Genomic DNA, 18236 nt, shown 5'->3' with positions numbered 1-18236 from the left:
ACTGCTTATTTGTCCTCCTCAGGTCATTAGACACAAAAACACCCCAAAAACCTCTCCAGGTTTTGAAACTCATTTTTGTTTCACTAGTTTGAATTTTTTCATTTCAGCTGCCAAGCCATGTCAGGGGAAAAGCTGTTTCCACCTGACCCAAAATGTTTTATTTAATCCTAATTGAAATGTTTTCGTTTCTCTTTCAGATTAATCATCTTAAACATCTACAAACAAAAAATATCATTTCCAATCAAACATTTTGTCTAAAAATATTGACCGTTCCAGATTTTCTACTATTTTTGGCTAAAATCAACTAATTGAATTGCTAAATGGTATCAGTCCTAATTACTATTTAACAGGTTTTAAGGTGTCCCACCCCACCTCTCCTTTACTCTGTTTTGAGTGTTTTTTGAATGTATACTTTGCAGTGTAGTATAGAAATCACACACATATAGCACATTTTCTCCTCAGACAATGCAGAAACTACAGTACAATTAAACTGTATGAGAAGAAAAGATGATCAAATCTTCCCAGTACAGCTTATTTACACTGCAGGAGAGGCATAGAGTTGTGTAAAACTGGCAATGTTCAAACCACCTTAAAAATATCAATGTTAAACAGACACGTAACTAATAGAAGTAAGCAACAGCTTCAAACTTAAGAGTGTTTTTACTAGGCTACTTCATTAGCTAAACAAGCAAGTGGGAGTTGCTGCAAATGTTGCTCCTTGCCATACTAGAGGCTCTCCCTTGCTTGGTAAACAGAAGACACAAGACAGCCTTGTGAATAGCTGATGGCACAGACTGAGATCTAAAGCTAATCAGACAGGATGACAGGTCATCTTAATCAACTTCAAGAAGCCAATCCACATGCTCATCCCAGCTCCTCGCCTCTCTTTCCCTGATCGCTCTCCCGCTCATTTGGCCGTATTTTCCCCTTCCCCCTCCACTTACTTCCCACAAATTGTGCTGTTAAGAAAGAACACAGGGAGCCCTTCAGGTCTCAGCATCCTGGGCGCAGGTGGTGCGGAAAACTTTGAAGTGAGCTCTCTACTAACTCTAGAGCTGGCCGTGCCTCCTCCATAAGCAGCTGTTATTAAAAAAAGACCAAGTATCCACTAGAACAAAACCAAGCAGGCCTATTTAATTAGGGCAAATGCTTGATATCCACTTCTTCATGTTAAAACACACAGTCACACAAGCCTGGGAGGTCTGATTAATTTTAATATGCACGGTCGTGACAAGCGCCTCGGGGGTAAGACAGAGGGAAAAAAAACCCCGCTAGCTCAACAAATAGGTTTCAGCTAAATGTTGTGTACGTTGCTCAGATTAAGATGTTACTATTCAGCAAGGGCTTGAACCTTTAATATGAGGGACAAGAGGCCTGAGAAACAGGTGGCTCGCTCTCCACTCCTGAATAAGTGACATCCCCAAAAGCTGTGGCACATAAGCATAGAGAAAGAGCTGGCACACTCCCTTATGTATATTTGTATATTACCAGTCTGGGTCAGAGGTTTTTCTAGCAGTGATCCAAGGACTGAAATAAAGCTCAGAAAGCTAATGGCTTTTCGGGGGGAGGGGAAAATTAAAAATAAAAAAAGAAAAAATAAAATGGGGAGAAAGGAGAGCAAGAAAGCGAAAAATGAAGGCAGATCTAGCTGGAATACATTTTGAGGTGGGGGGAACAGCCACATCAAAATTATGTGGGCTACGCGTGGCAGCAAGTTTAGAAAGTCCCAGTTGAAATGAATCATGACTATTGAAGAGTCTGGCTACCTGGGAAATTAGGGGCAGGCAGGAATCTAACTACTTTACACTGTAAAAGATGGGAAGTGAGAAATCAAGCATTTTGCTTTGCCTGCTGCTTGTCCAACATTATGGAGTGAAGATACCCTGGAAGAAAATTTTAATTACGGAGATTCATCAGAGGCAGCTTTCATTCTAAAAAGGGAGGGGGAGAGGGAGTGCATCTTCTCTCCTAAAGCACCAGTTTCCTGAATCTTATTTGACCATAATGCTTTCTTCTATATTTAAGATGCTGTATCAGCACCTCAAATGCCTTTATTGAAAGAGAAAAGAAAAATCCAAAGGCTACAAACCTTTGAGGATGTAAGCAAGAGAGACTTGGAAGGGAATCTAAGCAAATTTTGAAAACATCCATTGAAATAAACCATGACTATCGGGCTAAACTATTAGGAAGGAAAATAGTTAAGAACTGAAGGTAACGAATAAACTACACTTTCAGCAAGTAAATGCTCGCAGGGCTTTAAACTAGGCTACCTCTGTTCTAGAGTTAAAGTGCTTGTTAATAAGGGTTTAAACTACTGCAGCATTTAACAGTGCCTTCTCTTCACATAGGCCTGCTTCATAAACTTCACCCTTTTTGTTGTTTTAAACTATTTTTTATTTTTATCAGCAGTATATGAATGCACATTTCCATATGGCAGGGACTTTTAAAGAAACGCATGGAAGTTTGATAATAGCTTGCTCTACGAGAAAAGACGTATTTTCTGGTGACAGACTTGGATAGATGAACATGGAACCACAATGCACTTGAAGCATCCTTCCACAGCAGCAGGAATGTATGAACAAAACTTAAAAGTACTGAACTGCAAAGTACCCGTGTTTGTCCTTCAGCAGAAAAGCATTACAAAGCCTCTTCTACATGTACTTTGTCAAAGGGACAGTGAAGAACCAAACAAAAGAAATTCAAACCTCAACCAATTAGAGTATCCTTAGGCTTTTCCCGAATCTGTTCACTTTATTTATTCCCATCTCATCAGATGTGATTTGAAAACAAGAGTCTGCATTTCAAAGGCCTCCTTTCTTGTGCCCATTAATGGCCTGCTTTGGAATTTATGGCTTAAGAAGTCGAAGACCTCTTGGTTTCTTTAAAAGATACGTTGATTAAAAGTTTGATAACATTAGGAGATATTTTTGGATCTTATTTTAACTAGAGAACCCAAATTCAGTATGTTTCACTTGCACAGACTATAGAACTGCTTAAACAACAGCCATTTAAATTACCACATGAACAGGTGTTATGATTTATAATGTAAACTTAAAACATCAAACACAAATAGCCTTTAGGGGACGGTCAGAAGACAAAAATCATGCCTGAGAGGGCTTTCTCATCCCTTTCATTCAAACAAAGTGATTAGTTATAATATTGCAGCATACTATAATACATGAGGCTCTAGTACTCACATTGCCTGTTAAAGCCCTGCAAACATATGTATTACCTGTTTACTAAACACTTGAGATTAATTGTTCCTGCTCAGAAGATCTAAGGACTACTAGATGGAAATTTCAGAATAGGAACAATATGAAACATTATATATTCAAAATTCTTGTGTGTGCATGCTTATATATATATATATGTCTAAATATACATATAATACATGCATTTTATACACATGTATATCTGTGTACGTGTATTTATATAAAATTCAAAGTATTAAGTGGCAAAACTGAATAGAGCTTCAGAGGTCCTTACTACAGAAGCACACACCATGCAGATGAACGAGTGCACTCACACATGCACACGCCCATATGCACAGTCTCTGGTCAGCCAGATGCCCATATGATCCCTTTTATCCAGAAATCATACAAATTCTGCACAATAACACAGATCTGGCCTTAGAAGATGAAGCATGTAAGTTTTAAAGATAAACAGACAGATACATAACCTGATACAAACATATACTGCCAAAATGGAAAAGGAAGACTGATTCTTGATTAAAAGTTAGGAGGTGTAGAAAAAGGGAGTACTCAAGCTTATTCTAAAAATAGGAGAGAATTTATTTGTTTGCCTATTTCTTTTTCCAGAAGCCAAGCCATACATTTAGAGGAAAGGCTACACAGATTTCAGAGATTTAATTTTCCAGAAGCACAGGCCATAAATTAAAATACAGCAATCCAATCCCATTAACAGTGCAAGAAAAAGCTAAGTAGTTGCTTTGGTCTTTGCTTTCATGAACTTGTGTCAAGCTCAGTGACTTCAAAGAGATTTCCATTTCATTTCTACAAATGAGGAGAACAGACAGACAGAGAGTCTCTGCCATCCTCTGATGCCTTAAGAAAACAGAAGAAAAACATGCCTGTATCTTATTCGCCTAATGATTTTAGCTGCAAAAGGAATCCCATGGTCGGCAGACGACCCTCAGGGCAAGGGCTTGAGGTCTGTCACAGTATATAAGGCTTCTCCAAACCCACTCCATTATCTTCATTATTGTATACCAGGAATAAAAGGGGACTGACTCCTCTTCTGAAGTTCAAGTTAGAAAGGACAGAATGTTTCATGTAAAATAACACTGTGTGACTTCAGTAATAGGTTTATGCCTTTGGGGGCCTAATACTAAAGCTGCATATAAGGATTTTCCACAGAATTTGAGAGAAGAAAAATGAGCACCGTATTAGCAATGAGTAAAATTCCGCAAGTTTTAGATTCACTGAAACACTCTATGTCTCTGTGTCAGCATGACTCATTGTCAATCACATACGTTCATACAGCAAGAGTAAAATGGCAAGTTTAGGGGTAAAAAAAAACAAAGAGCATGGCACTTTAGAGCTAAGTATAGACCCCTACGCAAACAAAAGCCATACACATTGCAAAAAAAACCAACATATATGCAAGGAAGAAAAGGAAGTGACAAGCTTTTGGGAAGTTCTTTGGAATAAGTAGGTAGCACGACTTCCTACAGGTGACATTAACCAAGGGCATATATACAACAAATCAACATGGAAACTATTCATGTGAAAAGAGATGCTTCCCTGTCAGCTTGTGTTTGGGTACATGTATGTGCTTACATACATGCATACACACGTGTGCATTCATGAAGCCTGAGCAGTATGTTTCATAACAGTTTCATAACAATCCTTCTTCTTTGCTGACAAAACTTACTAATTTTTACTCTCACTTCCTAAGAAATAAAATTTAAGCAAATCATTTATAGCAATGGAATTTCTTAAAAACAGTCAGACCTGTTATCAATATTTTGGAATATCTCACTTTTGTTCAAAACCCATTTCAGAAAGAGAAGTTCTTTGACTGATACGAGGTTTTGATCAAGACTTAAAGTTGTCTACTCAGCCCCTTTTTTTTCCAGTTTTGAAGAAACAGGCCATTTGAAAGGCTGCTTCAAAAGCACATTTCCCACAGTAATTCAGAAGACAATTTCAAACAATAAAAACAAAGCAAACACAGCCCATTGTACAAGTTAAATAATATATAAACTTTTGAGTACATAGAGAAATAGGAATCTGGCTCATATCGGGTCTTCGAAAGATTCACAGGAAATTGATTTAATTAAACCTCAGCTACTGGTGCAAATGTTTCCTTTTCTTTCCAAAGGGAAATAAAGTATTGTGCTACTGTTGTGGACATAATGCAGTAAGCTTAACCAAGATTTTTGGTCTTCGCCTACAAAGCTCCACGAACTATCAAAACTAAAAATTATTACTGAAATACACAATGATCATGCACTGTTGAATCGCTACCTAGATGTACTACCAAAGATTCCCACTTGTAACTTATCTTATTCATGGAGTAATTCATTAATATGCAAATTACCTGACTACCAACCAGTGATGACTGACAACTTTACTTTAGCACTACATGAAGAAGTGACAGTAAGTAGATATTCTGCTGGAGTTCAAACAGAGAAGATATTGTGCTTGCAGCAGTACATACATCTTTTAGTGAAAAGGAGTCATATTTGTAGAGGAACTCTAAGAACAGTCTTGCCATCTGCACCCAGAAATATATATTTTTTAATTAGCCACTCTAAAACAATCATGTTGGCTGAAGGGAAGGCGGAGGGAGACTTGTCAAAAGGACGCATTTGTCCCTCACCACCTTTCAATGCTCTTATGCAAGTCTAATTTTCTTCCTAGCCAGCTCACCTCTCTGGCCTCCTTTTGTTTCATGTCCCATTTCCTATTCTCTTCTAACTTCTCAACTTTTGTTAGCTTGCTTTTAAGGAGAAAGAAAAAAAAAAACCTAACCCAACCCTTTCCTATTCATTTTTTCTTGGATGGGGAGTAAGCAGAGACATGAATATGGCACCCTCATAATGATTTAACTAGGGCTTAATGAAATTTTCATCACAACCTGCTGTTCATTTTAATGGCCTTTGAAAGACAATAGAACAATGGCTAGAGGGAAGAAAAGATTTTCTGTTGCATGCATTTGCAAAGCCCAACATTCAGTTGCTCCCCCTCCTCTTTCCCAATCTCTTCACAAAGCTGTACATCTTTTGTTTGTACTGTACATTTTCATTTTAGTAGAGCTGAGATAATGTACAAGCTTTGTAACCATTCTCGTATCTATCTGTAGCCTTTTCTTAATGGAGTCTGTGCAGCTTGTACAACTTCATACTCAAGAGTGTACTTATACATTGCCTAGAACCCCTTCTTCTTTCCTGTCATATAAAAGCCTGATCTCCTTCACCCCACTTCATCCATACATAGGAAAGATCTTTCCCATTCAGAGTCACAAGGGAGGTCATGAAACTGACCATTAAGTCAAACTTTAGTGCAAAATGAAATTCTATGATTATACGTAATATTAAAAAAATTGCTTAGACGAAGAATTTGTTTCCCAGCAGACCCTTACTGCATGCTCATTAAAGAAGAAAAGACTAAGTTGCAGTCTTCATGTCATGCTCATGTATGTGACAATGTGGCTGTGTTTGTGTCGGTATTTTCATTCCAGCATGCAGGTTGTCCTAAAACTTTCTTGAAGGTGCTATCAAGTCATACTTCAACACTGGGGTGGGCTCTGAGGGCCACGCTTTTAAACATTTGAAATAGATTTCTGTAACAGAATAGGCAAGTGTATAAGGAAGTAAAGTCTTACTACTGTGCACTAGGGAACAAGGCTCAGTACGTTCACACAACATCAACTGGCTCACAGTCCCCTGAAAATCTAGCTGTAAATATGCATGCTGAATACCTATAGAGAATATAGTGAGAACTTCAGCTTCCAGTCAGGGGTCTGATTGTGCCTCACATAGGCAGGAATGGAAAATCTTACTTAAAGAAAAGCTGTTCTGTGTCTTCTAAGAGGAGAGGTTCTGCCTTAGTCTCAGCTCACAGAGCACAAGTGGAGCGTGGCTGAATATACAGCCTCAAAAAGAAATGGATTCTCCAGAGATGATACCTATATATGCCAAGACTGAAACTTAGTGGCCAGACATAATGCACTGAAAGCTTGTACTGTGTCTGTTTGTATAGTACCTGCACTACAGATAAACAGAGGCTGACATGATAGCACATGTTCCATACAGAAGCTTTACAAATTCCAAATTTAACTTCTTACCTTTCAAATAATGACACGCCTACTAGATGATTTCACAAAAACATTGACATTGCTGATAACTCTGCTTTTTGCTTTGGAAATGGGGAAAGAGAGAGCAGTGGTGTAAACGACCCCCAGGCTGTTAAAATTACAGTGTCCATGTTGAGGAGGTTGCTGTGTCTATTGCAACTGTGACAAAAAGACCACTATGTCAGACAAAGGCTCTCATTTGGGAACAGGTGAAAATGTTAGCTATGATGGGATATTGATGAAATCTCTAATGTAGACAAGAAATAGGAGTTCTTTACTCCAATTCTGCTAGTAAGAAAAAGCAAGCAGAGCAGAAAATGGGAAGATTAACTATACATATCCAAAGAATCTGGAGAAAAGAAAGCAAACCAGAAAATTTTGGCCAGTTTCCCAGGCCTTACCTTCTGGCTCATTTTTTATGAGCTCTTCCATTTTTCTTTGCTTAAGGGTGTCTACAACATCCGCTAGGCTCCCTTTGCGCCTTTCAGGGGTTCCCAGGGTTGTGCTGGACAATGATTCTCCACTCTGACGCCCACCTTCTTCTGCCTTCAAGGGTGAGGTAGATGAGTTGTGCAGGGCAAATGAAGACATCACTTTATTGCCATCAACTTCCTGAAAGGGAAAAAAAAGCCCAAGATGAAACATTCCTTTCTTTTCTTAAAGCAGAAAAAAATAAAGATGGAAAGAAAGAAAAATCCTTTGTTCTTTGAGTTCATTGCTGTTTGTTCTTCTGTTGAAACCTTTAAAAAGGCATGAAATGCTTCAAAAACACCCAGAACAAAGCCTATCCATAAAGCATAAACTAAGATTACAGGCTCAAGTGAACAAAGATCAGCTTGCAAGATAAAAACATATATTACAGTTTCTCCCTAATTCAGAAGTGTTGTACTCATAGGTTTCCTAATAACAATGGTATTGATTACCTTTAATTGTTTGTTCTTTTACAGCTTTCTTTCAAAAAAGTCTTCAATTTTTACAAGGACCATTCATTTCCTGATTTTATAAAGTACTTAATGACCTGATAGTTAGTTGTTATATAAAACGAAATAGTAACCAATACTAAATGCCTTTCATCATATGACTTCTTTTAACTCACAGTTCAAGGATTCTCCATCTATAAAGGGTGAAGCAATTGCTTATTGTTTTCTAATTCTCTTCCTATGCTCCTTTTCCATCTCATACCTTTATTTTTTGTAGACATTATTTTTCGCAAAGGTGTTTCTAATTGGTGGCACAGTGGCAATACTGTGACATCCTGGAACACAATCCTCCTCACGTGAGAATCCATAGAGATCTACTCATCAATACTAACGGAAAGCAAAACTGGTCCATCACCTTCAAACTTACATTCATTAATGTAAGAGCCTTCTACTCCACACCTCCCACAACATACAGCAACATTTTCTACACATATTCCTTTTCCCTTTTATGTCTCTTTTATACCCTACCTTTCCGTACACATCTCTGAGACCCTGCTAACACACGCTGCTTTGCAAAACTTAGGTCAATGTCTTCGAACAAATCTTTCTGCAGAGTACATACGCTGCATAATACAACACTGTGAACATGAACATTTTTCACTTTGATCAGATTCTCCAGATTTTTTTTTTCATCATCCCATTTCTTTGCATTTTTGTGTTTCAGATGTTTAATGAGTATTACTTCTAGAAAAGTCACAGGACCATCTTGTGATCTGACTTACAGACGTGGATGAAAAGGTCTTAATAATTTTTAAATTGTTTTCATCTTATAGAGTATGAAAGCAACAGATATATGGATTTTAGTGATTCGTGCTTATTTTTTTCCTGAGCAATTTTTGGTGTCTCTGGTTTAATAAACCCCAGTATTTTGGGGGGGGGGGGGGGGAAGGAAGTCTTTTCATAAACAGAACACAAATCGCTAAAAAATTATCTCATTAAACTTAGAATAAAGCAACATGGAAGACAGGAAGTAAAGAATGCATTTGTTCTGCCAAAACAAAGTGTCTGTGAAAAAGATTACCTTTGGTTAAGAAAACTTTTAGTACAAACAGTTTTGAGCAGCTTGAATGTGTTGCACTAGTGAATAAATTCCCTAACAGAATCGGATTTAACTGAGATTACAATCTGGGCCATCGTATGCCCCAAAAGCCAAACCCAGTGATGTTAATGAGAGACTTTCTACTGACGTCAAGGAGCTTTTGACCAAGCCCTAAAAAATTTTCAGACTCTAGTCAACAGAAATGCTGCTTTTTTCCCTTGCAACTCCTTCCATTTCTGTTCTGCACTTGAAAAATTACTAGTTGCTAACACTGGACTTCAAAAATGAGTTGAAGTTAAATGTATTTTTTTTTGACACATACATAGACCCGAAACTTTTTTTACACCGACCTAAACAAGCAAAAGTGTTAAAACTTCAGCATCAGTTCAGATTTTATCTAACATTCAAACCCATTATTACCAAGTGGCAATTTTTTTTCTATAGACAAGGCCAAAAGAGGAAATATCTGGAAATCTGCTTTCTTATTCACACTTTGAGGACCAATGAGCCAAATGTCATCCTTACAGTTCTTAAATGCACCTATACCATCTATTATGTATACAAACAATATCATTCCTAACTTTACCACGAACTAGTTTCTTGGGTTTTTTCCAAAGTGGGTCCCAAAGACACTCATGTTTCTGTGTATGTCACACATTGGTCACAGATATAAAGTACTTGAAACAGCTGCTTAAACTTCAGGAATCATCACTGCTCTTACCACATTTTGGGTATATGTAAGTGGGTTTATTTGTATAAATACATTCTGAGTATGAAACAAGTTTGTTAAAATAGAAGAAGCACAAGAACATAAGGATTGAGTGACACATACAAGTAATATAAGGTGACTGTCAAAATCACAAATTGCTTGGCATTCAAATAGAGCTCACAAGTATTTTCTAAACTACTAAAATTTTCCTGCCTCTATTTCTGGGGAAAAGGAATCATGAGGGGGAGAGGACAAGAGAGTAGTTTGTGAGTAAAACATCATGAACAGACTCTGGATGTTCAATTCTAGTTCTTTCACATGTTCTGCACAAGCATGGAAAAATTCATTTTTACTTCTGCAGTTTAGTTTGCTACCTGCAAAATAAGCACAAAAAGAAGTAACTTTCAACATTATAAAGGTTTTGGAATTATAAATTCATTAATAACCTAGAGACATCCTGCTAAAAGCGCATCTGCAGTGCCACAGTTAAGACAACTTCATAGCTGGACAAAAAAGGAAAGCGGAGTGCTCTACACAGATTTTTTAAATAGATAAATTATATATTAATATATACATCTAAGTAATAATCCCCAAAACAAAATGTTTCCTTAGACTGCTCTTGTTAGGTGTGCATGTATGCAGTGTTTGCATATCACATACACGGGCTATTTATACACTTGTGGGGTTTAAGATACACTCCACTTAATCAAAACACATATACAGTAGGGGAACAGCTGCAATCACATCTCAGTGGGCTAAATTACAGTACACCAGTGAATTATTCATTCAAAAAGATCTGTGGCAATCACACATACATTGCGTGATTTGCAATCTAAGAGGAATCCTCTCCTTCCCATACCAGCAGATAAGTGCACACACCAGCTAGTGCTGGTGATGGGAGTTCAACATGCAACCTCTAGCACACCAGCTCAAGCATCTGTCTTCCCCACTTCTCCACAATCTTTTTATTCTGTCATTCAGAACAACATGAAATGCTCAACTATTATCTTGTCTTCCCCTTTACGTCCCTCTGTTTTATTTTACTCTTTCTTATGCTGTTACTGGGGAAAGTGAAAAAAACTTTCAATGGTTCTGGATTTTTACTTTTAGCATGTACTTCCATATAAAATGGTTGCGTAAAGCTAAAAACCTTCTAGCAAGGAAAATTCTCTGGTATTACATATGAGAGTTTAACTATCCCCCTGAAAACACTCAAAGAAAACCTTAATGGCAATAAAGATACAATGAGCAACATTAAAATTAATCCCCTGTGAGAAGGAACTTTCCTCCCGATAAGTGAAATTCAGCAGGTTCCTTTTTTGAAAGGACAAATTCACATAATGTTTTTTTAGTTACTAAGAGAAAAGCAGCAACACTGCGAGGAGTATTAAAGACCCTATATACCTACTGCTGACATGTTAAAGTAAAGTCCATCAAGCCACACATAAGACCTTATCTCTCAGTCACAAAAACAGTGGAAAAACAGACACTTTTACAGAAGATCAGACTCTTAGCTGCATAACCATTTCACCTGTTCAAGTTTGATTACATTCCAGCCTCTGGCACTGTTAATCCTGGTAACAGCTTTATGCAGTTAGCAGCTGCTTTGTGGATGGGGCTCTATTGTTCATTTGCATTGCGAACTGCTCTGCTGATGTGAGCTGGCACCTCTGACTGAACTCTGAGCTGGGACTGTACTCACCAACACCTGATGCTGCTGCTTCTTGCTTTTCCCACTTCAGAAAGGCAGACAAGGACCTACACAAATCAAACTGCTGAATCAAATACCCTAGGCTGTTCTTTCCTCCCCAACACCAACAAAACTAAGCACTGGCCCACATTTTGCGTCTTCTGCTTCTGTTCCAAGCTAGAATCCACAGGAAGACTTGTTCCTTTACAAGAAAGTTGCCAAACAGCTTTCCACCTATGGAGGAAATACCTCTTCCAAGGTTTAATGATAAAACAGGCTTCTGCCCTTTCAGGATGAGGTCAATAATCTTCCTTTGTTAATCTTGGGCAAGCTTTACTTAATCTAGCCCCCTTGTCACCTTTGTGATTGACAGGAAAAGTCATGTCACTGCACAATGGACTTATCCTCACTAAGCAATATCTTTTTTAAAGATTACACAATGTTACCCTTGCTCTCATAAAAAGTGCAAACATTTTGCTGTTAAAAGAAACTATTCATTCCAACTGTATCTTTCAAATTGTCTCTCTCTTTTTCCAACTGAAACCTATTTCAGTTCTACAGAGGGACAGTGAAAAGCTTAATGAAAAAGGTTATACTTCACGAGATTTCCAAAATATCTCTTAGTGTTCTAAATAGATTTCACCTTCTCCTTTCTCATCTAGAGATGCACATTATTCCTGTCTCCAATTAAACTCAAGACAGAAAACTCTTGTTCCTGTGACATTAAAATTGTGTCCCAAACCAACCAATAATCGAAGCAGAAGAAAACTCAGAACTAAGTCTGAAACTGTTAATTACCACCATATGGTATGTAAGGAGGCTGCATCTGCAGCAAAAAAAGAAAAAAAAAAAAAAAAGATTATGAGAATCAAGCTTCTGGCTCTGAAGCCAAAAACACCTGGAATAAAATACTTGTGCCTTTAAAACACGCACTGATATTGTTGGATTGTAAGAAGCCTGTGATCCTAAAAGCAACCTAACAGGTTCTTTTTTTTCAAAGCTGGAATTTTGCCCATACTTTGCTCTTTTAGAATGTGTAAAGTAGACACGAAAGCAAATTTTTTGCTCCGCTTTCTACATCAGATATGTAGCCTATCTATTTTATAGTCTCCATAGTGACCAGGAAGCTGGTAACAGTATGACATAACAGATAATCAGAAAATGGAATACTTCACAGAATACTTCACACTTCTGAAGACAAACTATTCTTAAGCAGTTTAGCACTGTTTGCAATTTGTTTTTATTTATTTTACCTAACAAACTTTAAGGAAATGAATATCTATGTTTAAGATTCAACAGCATAGCTACTTCAAGTGAAAATCCAAAAGCTACAAAAATACTCCCAATGCCTACAGGAGGTCCACTAGCAATTACCAGAAAAATCAAATTGACATTTCCAATATTTTTAAAGGTTTAAAAGAAACAAAACACACATATGACAGTCACAAAGCAAGAATGATCTTCTACTTTCTCTTAACATTCCATTTACAATCTTTGCCGTAATTAATGTAAGTAACTTACTTTAGGAGCATAAGTGCCATCAGCTTTCAATGGGAATCATATCTTCAAATCACTTAACTGATTTTGGAAAACTTTCTACTTCTCCATTCTATGTCATTGGGGCTGTAGGCCAGACATTACCATAAACTTGTGTGGTTTATGGTCGCTATCAACCTGGCACCTTTAAGAAGAGGAAATACGTATTCTATAAGGCTTCCCACTGCTTTTTTTACACCTTAGAATTTCTTTGCTTCTATCTTGTATTTAAATAGGTCTTTTGTCTATAGGCTTCCTTTATGGAGCAAAGTTGTCCATCAGTAGTGGAAAGGAATGATCACAAGGAGATTCAAAAGAAACACTGGAGGATACAGGGAGAAAACAAGACTATGTAAAAGGGCATAGAGAGGGGAAAAAAAGGGTGAGAGAGGATAAATACACCATTAGGAAGTAAGAGCTGACAAGAACACATAATCCAAGGAAGGATAAAAGGGACGTCAAAGGGTGTCACATAAACAAACCTAGAAGGACGCACATTCACAAGCTATGGTTTTGCAATTAGATCCATGCAAACCAATGGCTATTCTTGCATCCTTACACAGGGTTTCTTGGGGTTTGGTGTTGGTTTTTTTTTTTTTCTTCTTAGGGCTGTGGTTTTAGTGATGACAAGGAACTGAAAGACAATGAAGAGTGAAAAAGTTGGTGAATGGATCTAGAGATGCAGCTGAAGAGGTCATCATGGCAGAGAAGTAAGAATTTTATTTGAATTAGGTGAACACAGGCAACAGGGATGAATATTTTTTTCTCTTCACTAGGATTATATGAAATATATTCAAGTCAAATATTGTTTTGGCTTTGCCGAGATGATGTATTTGGGGCTCCATGATCTACATTTTAGAAGTATTACGAATTATCAGACTTACAGAATCCTGATCACATCTCACCCTCTAAAATAAGAGCTCTATCTAATTAATAACCTCTTTTTGATGAAGGAGAAGATACACTGGCAGAGGTTTCAATGGGAAGATTAACAGGTATTTCCAGTGTTTGACATTCATAAATCTGGTTGAAAATGATTTGAAGGTCAGAAAGATGACCATCTGCTCTATGAACTCTGCCACATCAGACACTTTCTTCTACCTTTTTCCTCCATATGTAAAATTGAGACAATTAATAAACATTTCCTGTAGCTTAGGCCATTTTATATAATTGATGTAAAAAGACTAGAGATTATTGGACAAAAGCCTCATAGTGGTTGTATTTTCATTTTTATTGAAGCAATAAATACTCAGCTCTTACTCTGTGGTGCACTACAGCTCAATCATCTGAAACCGGAAATTGGGAACTCTCTCGTATATCAAGTGCCACCCCACAATATCTGACAGCAACACTGAAATGTACTTTGATTCTTTCCAAATACCACAATACTCACACTGCTGCCATAACTGCACAAGCGAGAGGAAATTTCAAGCGATCTCAAGGTTTGGAGAGGAGTTGTAAGAAACTGTTCAGCTGCATTCACACAAAAGGAATAACTTATAATCCGTTTTGCATTGATTTCTAACTTTATCCCCTGTGATTTACAGAACATAGGAGCAGATTTTTCAGAGATTTAAAGTATCTAAAGATATAAGGAGGTGCCTAGTTGGATTTTTGAAAATGCACAGTTATATATATTCATTTAATTCCCACTGATTTCATGATAGGCCCCTGAAAATAAAGTTAGAACCAAAACAGGGTGACTGGCTGACTCTGTGCTTCTTCAACAGACCATTATCAGCCTGTCTACAGTACAGAGCACAATCTGATAACCAATGCTTTAAGGCAAACATTTCTTCTCCTCTTGCTGTTCTGCATTCCAGCCCATCCCCAAACACACAGCACAAGTTTAGTATTTCTAACTGCTTATCCCACCATTTCTACTTGATTTATTACAAATCAAAGATTTGTATCCAAAGAATGGATATGCTTGTAGTAAAAAGTATATGAGAAAATGTTGTGAATGAAAATTTAGAACCTTTTATATTGGATGTCTAACACTGGATTTTTTTTTTTTAATTGTTTTTTTTTGCTACAGATTTTGGTTTCTTTTTAGACCACCTCTTTCTCCCATTTCTTGCAATGAAATATTCCCCCATATATACAAGTAAATGTCAGATCTTTCTACAGAATATATTTATTAAATACACTAAAATAGCAATGACTACTTTGTATTGGGTAAATGTGGTCAGTGACATAATTCCTGACACCAATACTCAGACCAGATCTCTCCTGCTGCTTCTTTCTCTAGCAAAACTCATTTTAAGAATGCAGCATAGGGTTACATCTATTTGCTTTCAAAATACTTAACAAACAAAACTGGCATTTTGAGAGCTCCTAATATGTTAGCTATAACCTGCAAAACAAAGAACATGTTGTACTATAACAGCCTTGTTATCTTTGTGCTAGTAATCTTCATGCTTAAAAATAATAAATAAAGCTCTGCAAATGCACTTTTAAGACTTTTATGATCTCTTCCCTGGGGGTCTAAAGATCACCCCTAAGACCTTGCTAAAAGAAAAATAAGACTACTTATCAAAACAGCTTGGTAGAGTCTTCAGCATATATTAAATCCTTCTAATAGTTTGGAAATCATGCGGTATAAAACGATCATCTTTGTAAAAATACAAGCTTACTAACCACATACACCAACTCTAGTGTTGTAAGTGCAATGAAACCTATGTTGAGTGTTAAAAGCAGCTTCATCACAGCTTTATTACTATGAAACAAACACATTGTCTGTGAAAGAATGGGAGAGGACCATCTGAAGAGAATTTAGGGATACAATAAAAGTAATGCCATAGGCTAGCAATGGCTCCAGAGCTGTTCCCAGCTACCTAGCTTTTATATTCACCACAGTTTACAGATGAGAAAGGGATGTAAGATCACCCCATCACTTGTCTGGTAACCTACAAAAAATGGTATCAGACAGACATACTTCACCTCATTCCTTTGGGTGGCTGAGAGGAAAGACAAGCCACTTACGATTTAGTCAAAACTGTGTTCTCTGTTTTGAGGATGATTTAGAGACTATCTTGTCTGAAGCAAACAACCCTCCAAACTGATTAACAGAAGAAAATAAAATATACTGTACCCAAAAGGGCCTGGGCTCACGTTCATGCTAAGGCAGTGTGATTTTGCCAAGTACCTAAAGCAGGTATACAACAAAATGGCACACTCAGCCCTTTGGTGTGGTCCCAGTTGTTTCATTTGGGCTAGAAAAATGTCTCAGGCAATGAGGTTTCCCATTCCCCCTATAAATATTCTACACAGCGGAGAAAAAAAAAAAAAAATCTGAAACATTGCATAGTATTTGCTTCCTTTCAACCCAAACTTCTTCGTACACAGCTACTTCCTCCAGCATTCTGGCACATTCCTCTTCCGTATCAGAGCTTGTACCATTCACATCTTTTTGGACAGTTACCGTGTATTTACTTTATTATTACCATATTTAGCCTTTCTTCTTTCTTCCCTCAGAAATCAGTTCCTTCAACTCTTTAATTATTTGTTGCTTGCATCTGAAATCCCTCCAGTTCACTGAGTTCTCTAACATGGCCAGAACTGAACACATTAATTCACATATAATATTACCAGAGTTACTAGAAGGACAGTTACATTGTTACCACGTTTTTTGCTGCCTTGTTACACGACAAGCTCATATCCAATTTGTTTTAACACACCTAAAGCTTTTTCAGCATTACTCTTTTTCCAAGTACCTTACTCCCACTGATTATCTGTGGTTTGGATTACTTTATTCCTTTGGTAGTATGGGTTTATTCTCCCTGGTGCACCAATAGCAACTTCAATGAGTGTACTGTAATTCACTTATTCAAACTGCTATAACAATGTATTTATTTCTCCATATTTCTAAAATGTGGCTACAGGCACTCACTGTTCTATGAATCCCATAGAGTTAGACAGCCTACAGCAAGCAGAGGACTACCATAACCACACTGCTCCCAGTCTGCGGTTTTTTTCCAGCTACCTCAGAACAACACAAGAGAGATGTTGCGATATAAGTAGGAGGCTCTGACAGGTCAGGTTAAGAAAGAAGGTACTAAAATGAAGGACACCTGTGCAGGGTATATTGCTCTAGGAATTTCTTCCTCATTTCTACTGAGGGAATTCCTCTGCCAATCTCAGTCACCGCTGCTTTTCAAAGAAAGTACCCATCTTTCTCTGACATTCAGTATATATGCCTCTTTCTGCTAGTTACATAAAATCTTATTGTACAACATCATTCTACCCTCCTCTCAACAACTTTTTGGTTTTGTGGCTTTAAATACTTTACCTGGAACATTCAAATGAGATGCATAAAACACTGTATAAAGGAAGCTCCTCGCAATGCATGCATATTTATGGACTGAATTGCAACCTTCCAAAAATCAACTCTTTTGGAATTATTTGTTCTTTACACTTCTGAAGATCTCAGCCCACGCTTTTAATATTGAGAATCTTGCGCATATGCTACATGAAAGGTAGGTGTGTGGCTAAATCTACTATGCTTTTAAAATAATCTTGCTCTGCTTTATATTTGTATATTGTTCATGAGTCTTCTCATTTCATATCTATTTATCTACTTGTACTGACTATTTGTTCCCTTGCTTTTCAAAGATTACAACTGGACTTACAGGACCATAACTGTTAAAATCATCTTTGCCTCCACACAGATTAGTATCACTTTATTTCTTTTTCTGAAAGCAATCTTCTGGAAGTTCTCATTTTTCAGAAGGGCCAGAAAACATTATTAAAATGGAATAGCTAGTTGAGAAATAGTCCCATTGTCTTCACTGGAGTTAACTGTAGCATAAGATACCACATTTAGAATATGAATTTTTCAAAATTAATTCTCTTGGTTCAGAAGTATGTTTGTCTCATTCATTTATTTTTGAAATGCATATCATTTAGCATGTAGGACTTCATGGATCTGCTTTCATGTAAACTCTCTATTCTTTCATACGC

The 18236-nt window shown here is 37.2% G+C and overlaps 1 protein-coding gene across 21 annotated transcripts in view; it reads right to left on the bottom strand.

The window, feature by feature from the left end:
- The window catches only part of SOX5 (SRY-box transcription factor 5), a 651142-nt gene that overhangs the window by 218935 nt on the left and 413971 nt on the right, over positions 1–18236 (bottom strand). For all 21 annotated transcript variants that reach the window (XM_065683868.1, XM_065683903.1, XM_065683877.1 and 18 more), the window contains one exon: positions 7722–7932. In XM_065683868.1, coding sequence (XP_065539940.1) covers positions 7722–7932 — 211 coding nt within the window. The remainder of the gene's footprint in view (positions 1–7721; positions 7933–18236) is intronic.

This window comes from Lathamus discolor, chromosome 1, assembly GCF_037157495.1.
Source record: "Lathamus discolor isolate bLatDis1 chromosome 1, bLatDis1.hap1, whole genome shotgun sequence".
NCBI lineage: Eukaryota > Metazoa > Chordata > Aves > Psittaciformes > Psittacidae > Lathamus > Lathamus discolor.
Note: the sequence above shows the minus strand (reverse complement) of the source record. Positions and strands in the feature narration are given on the sequence as shown.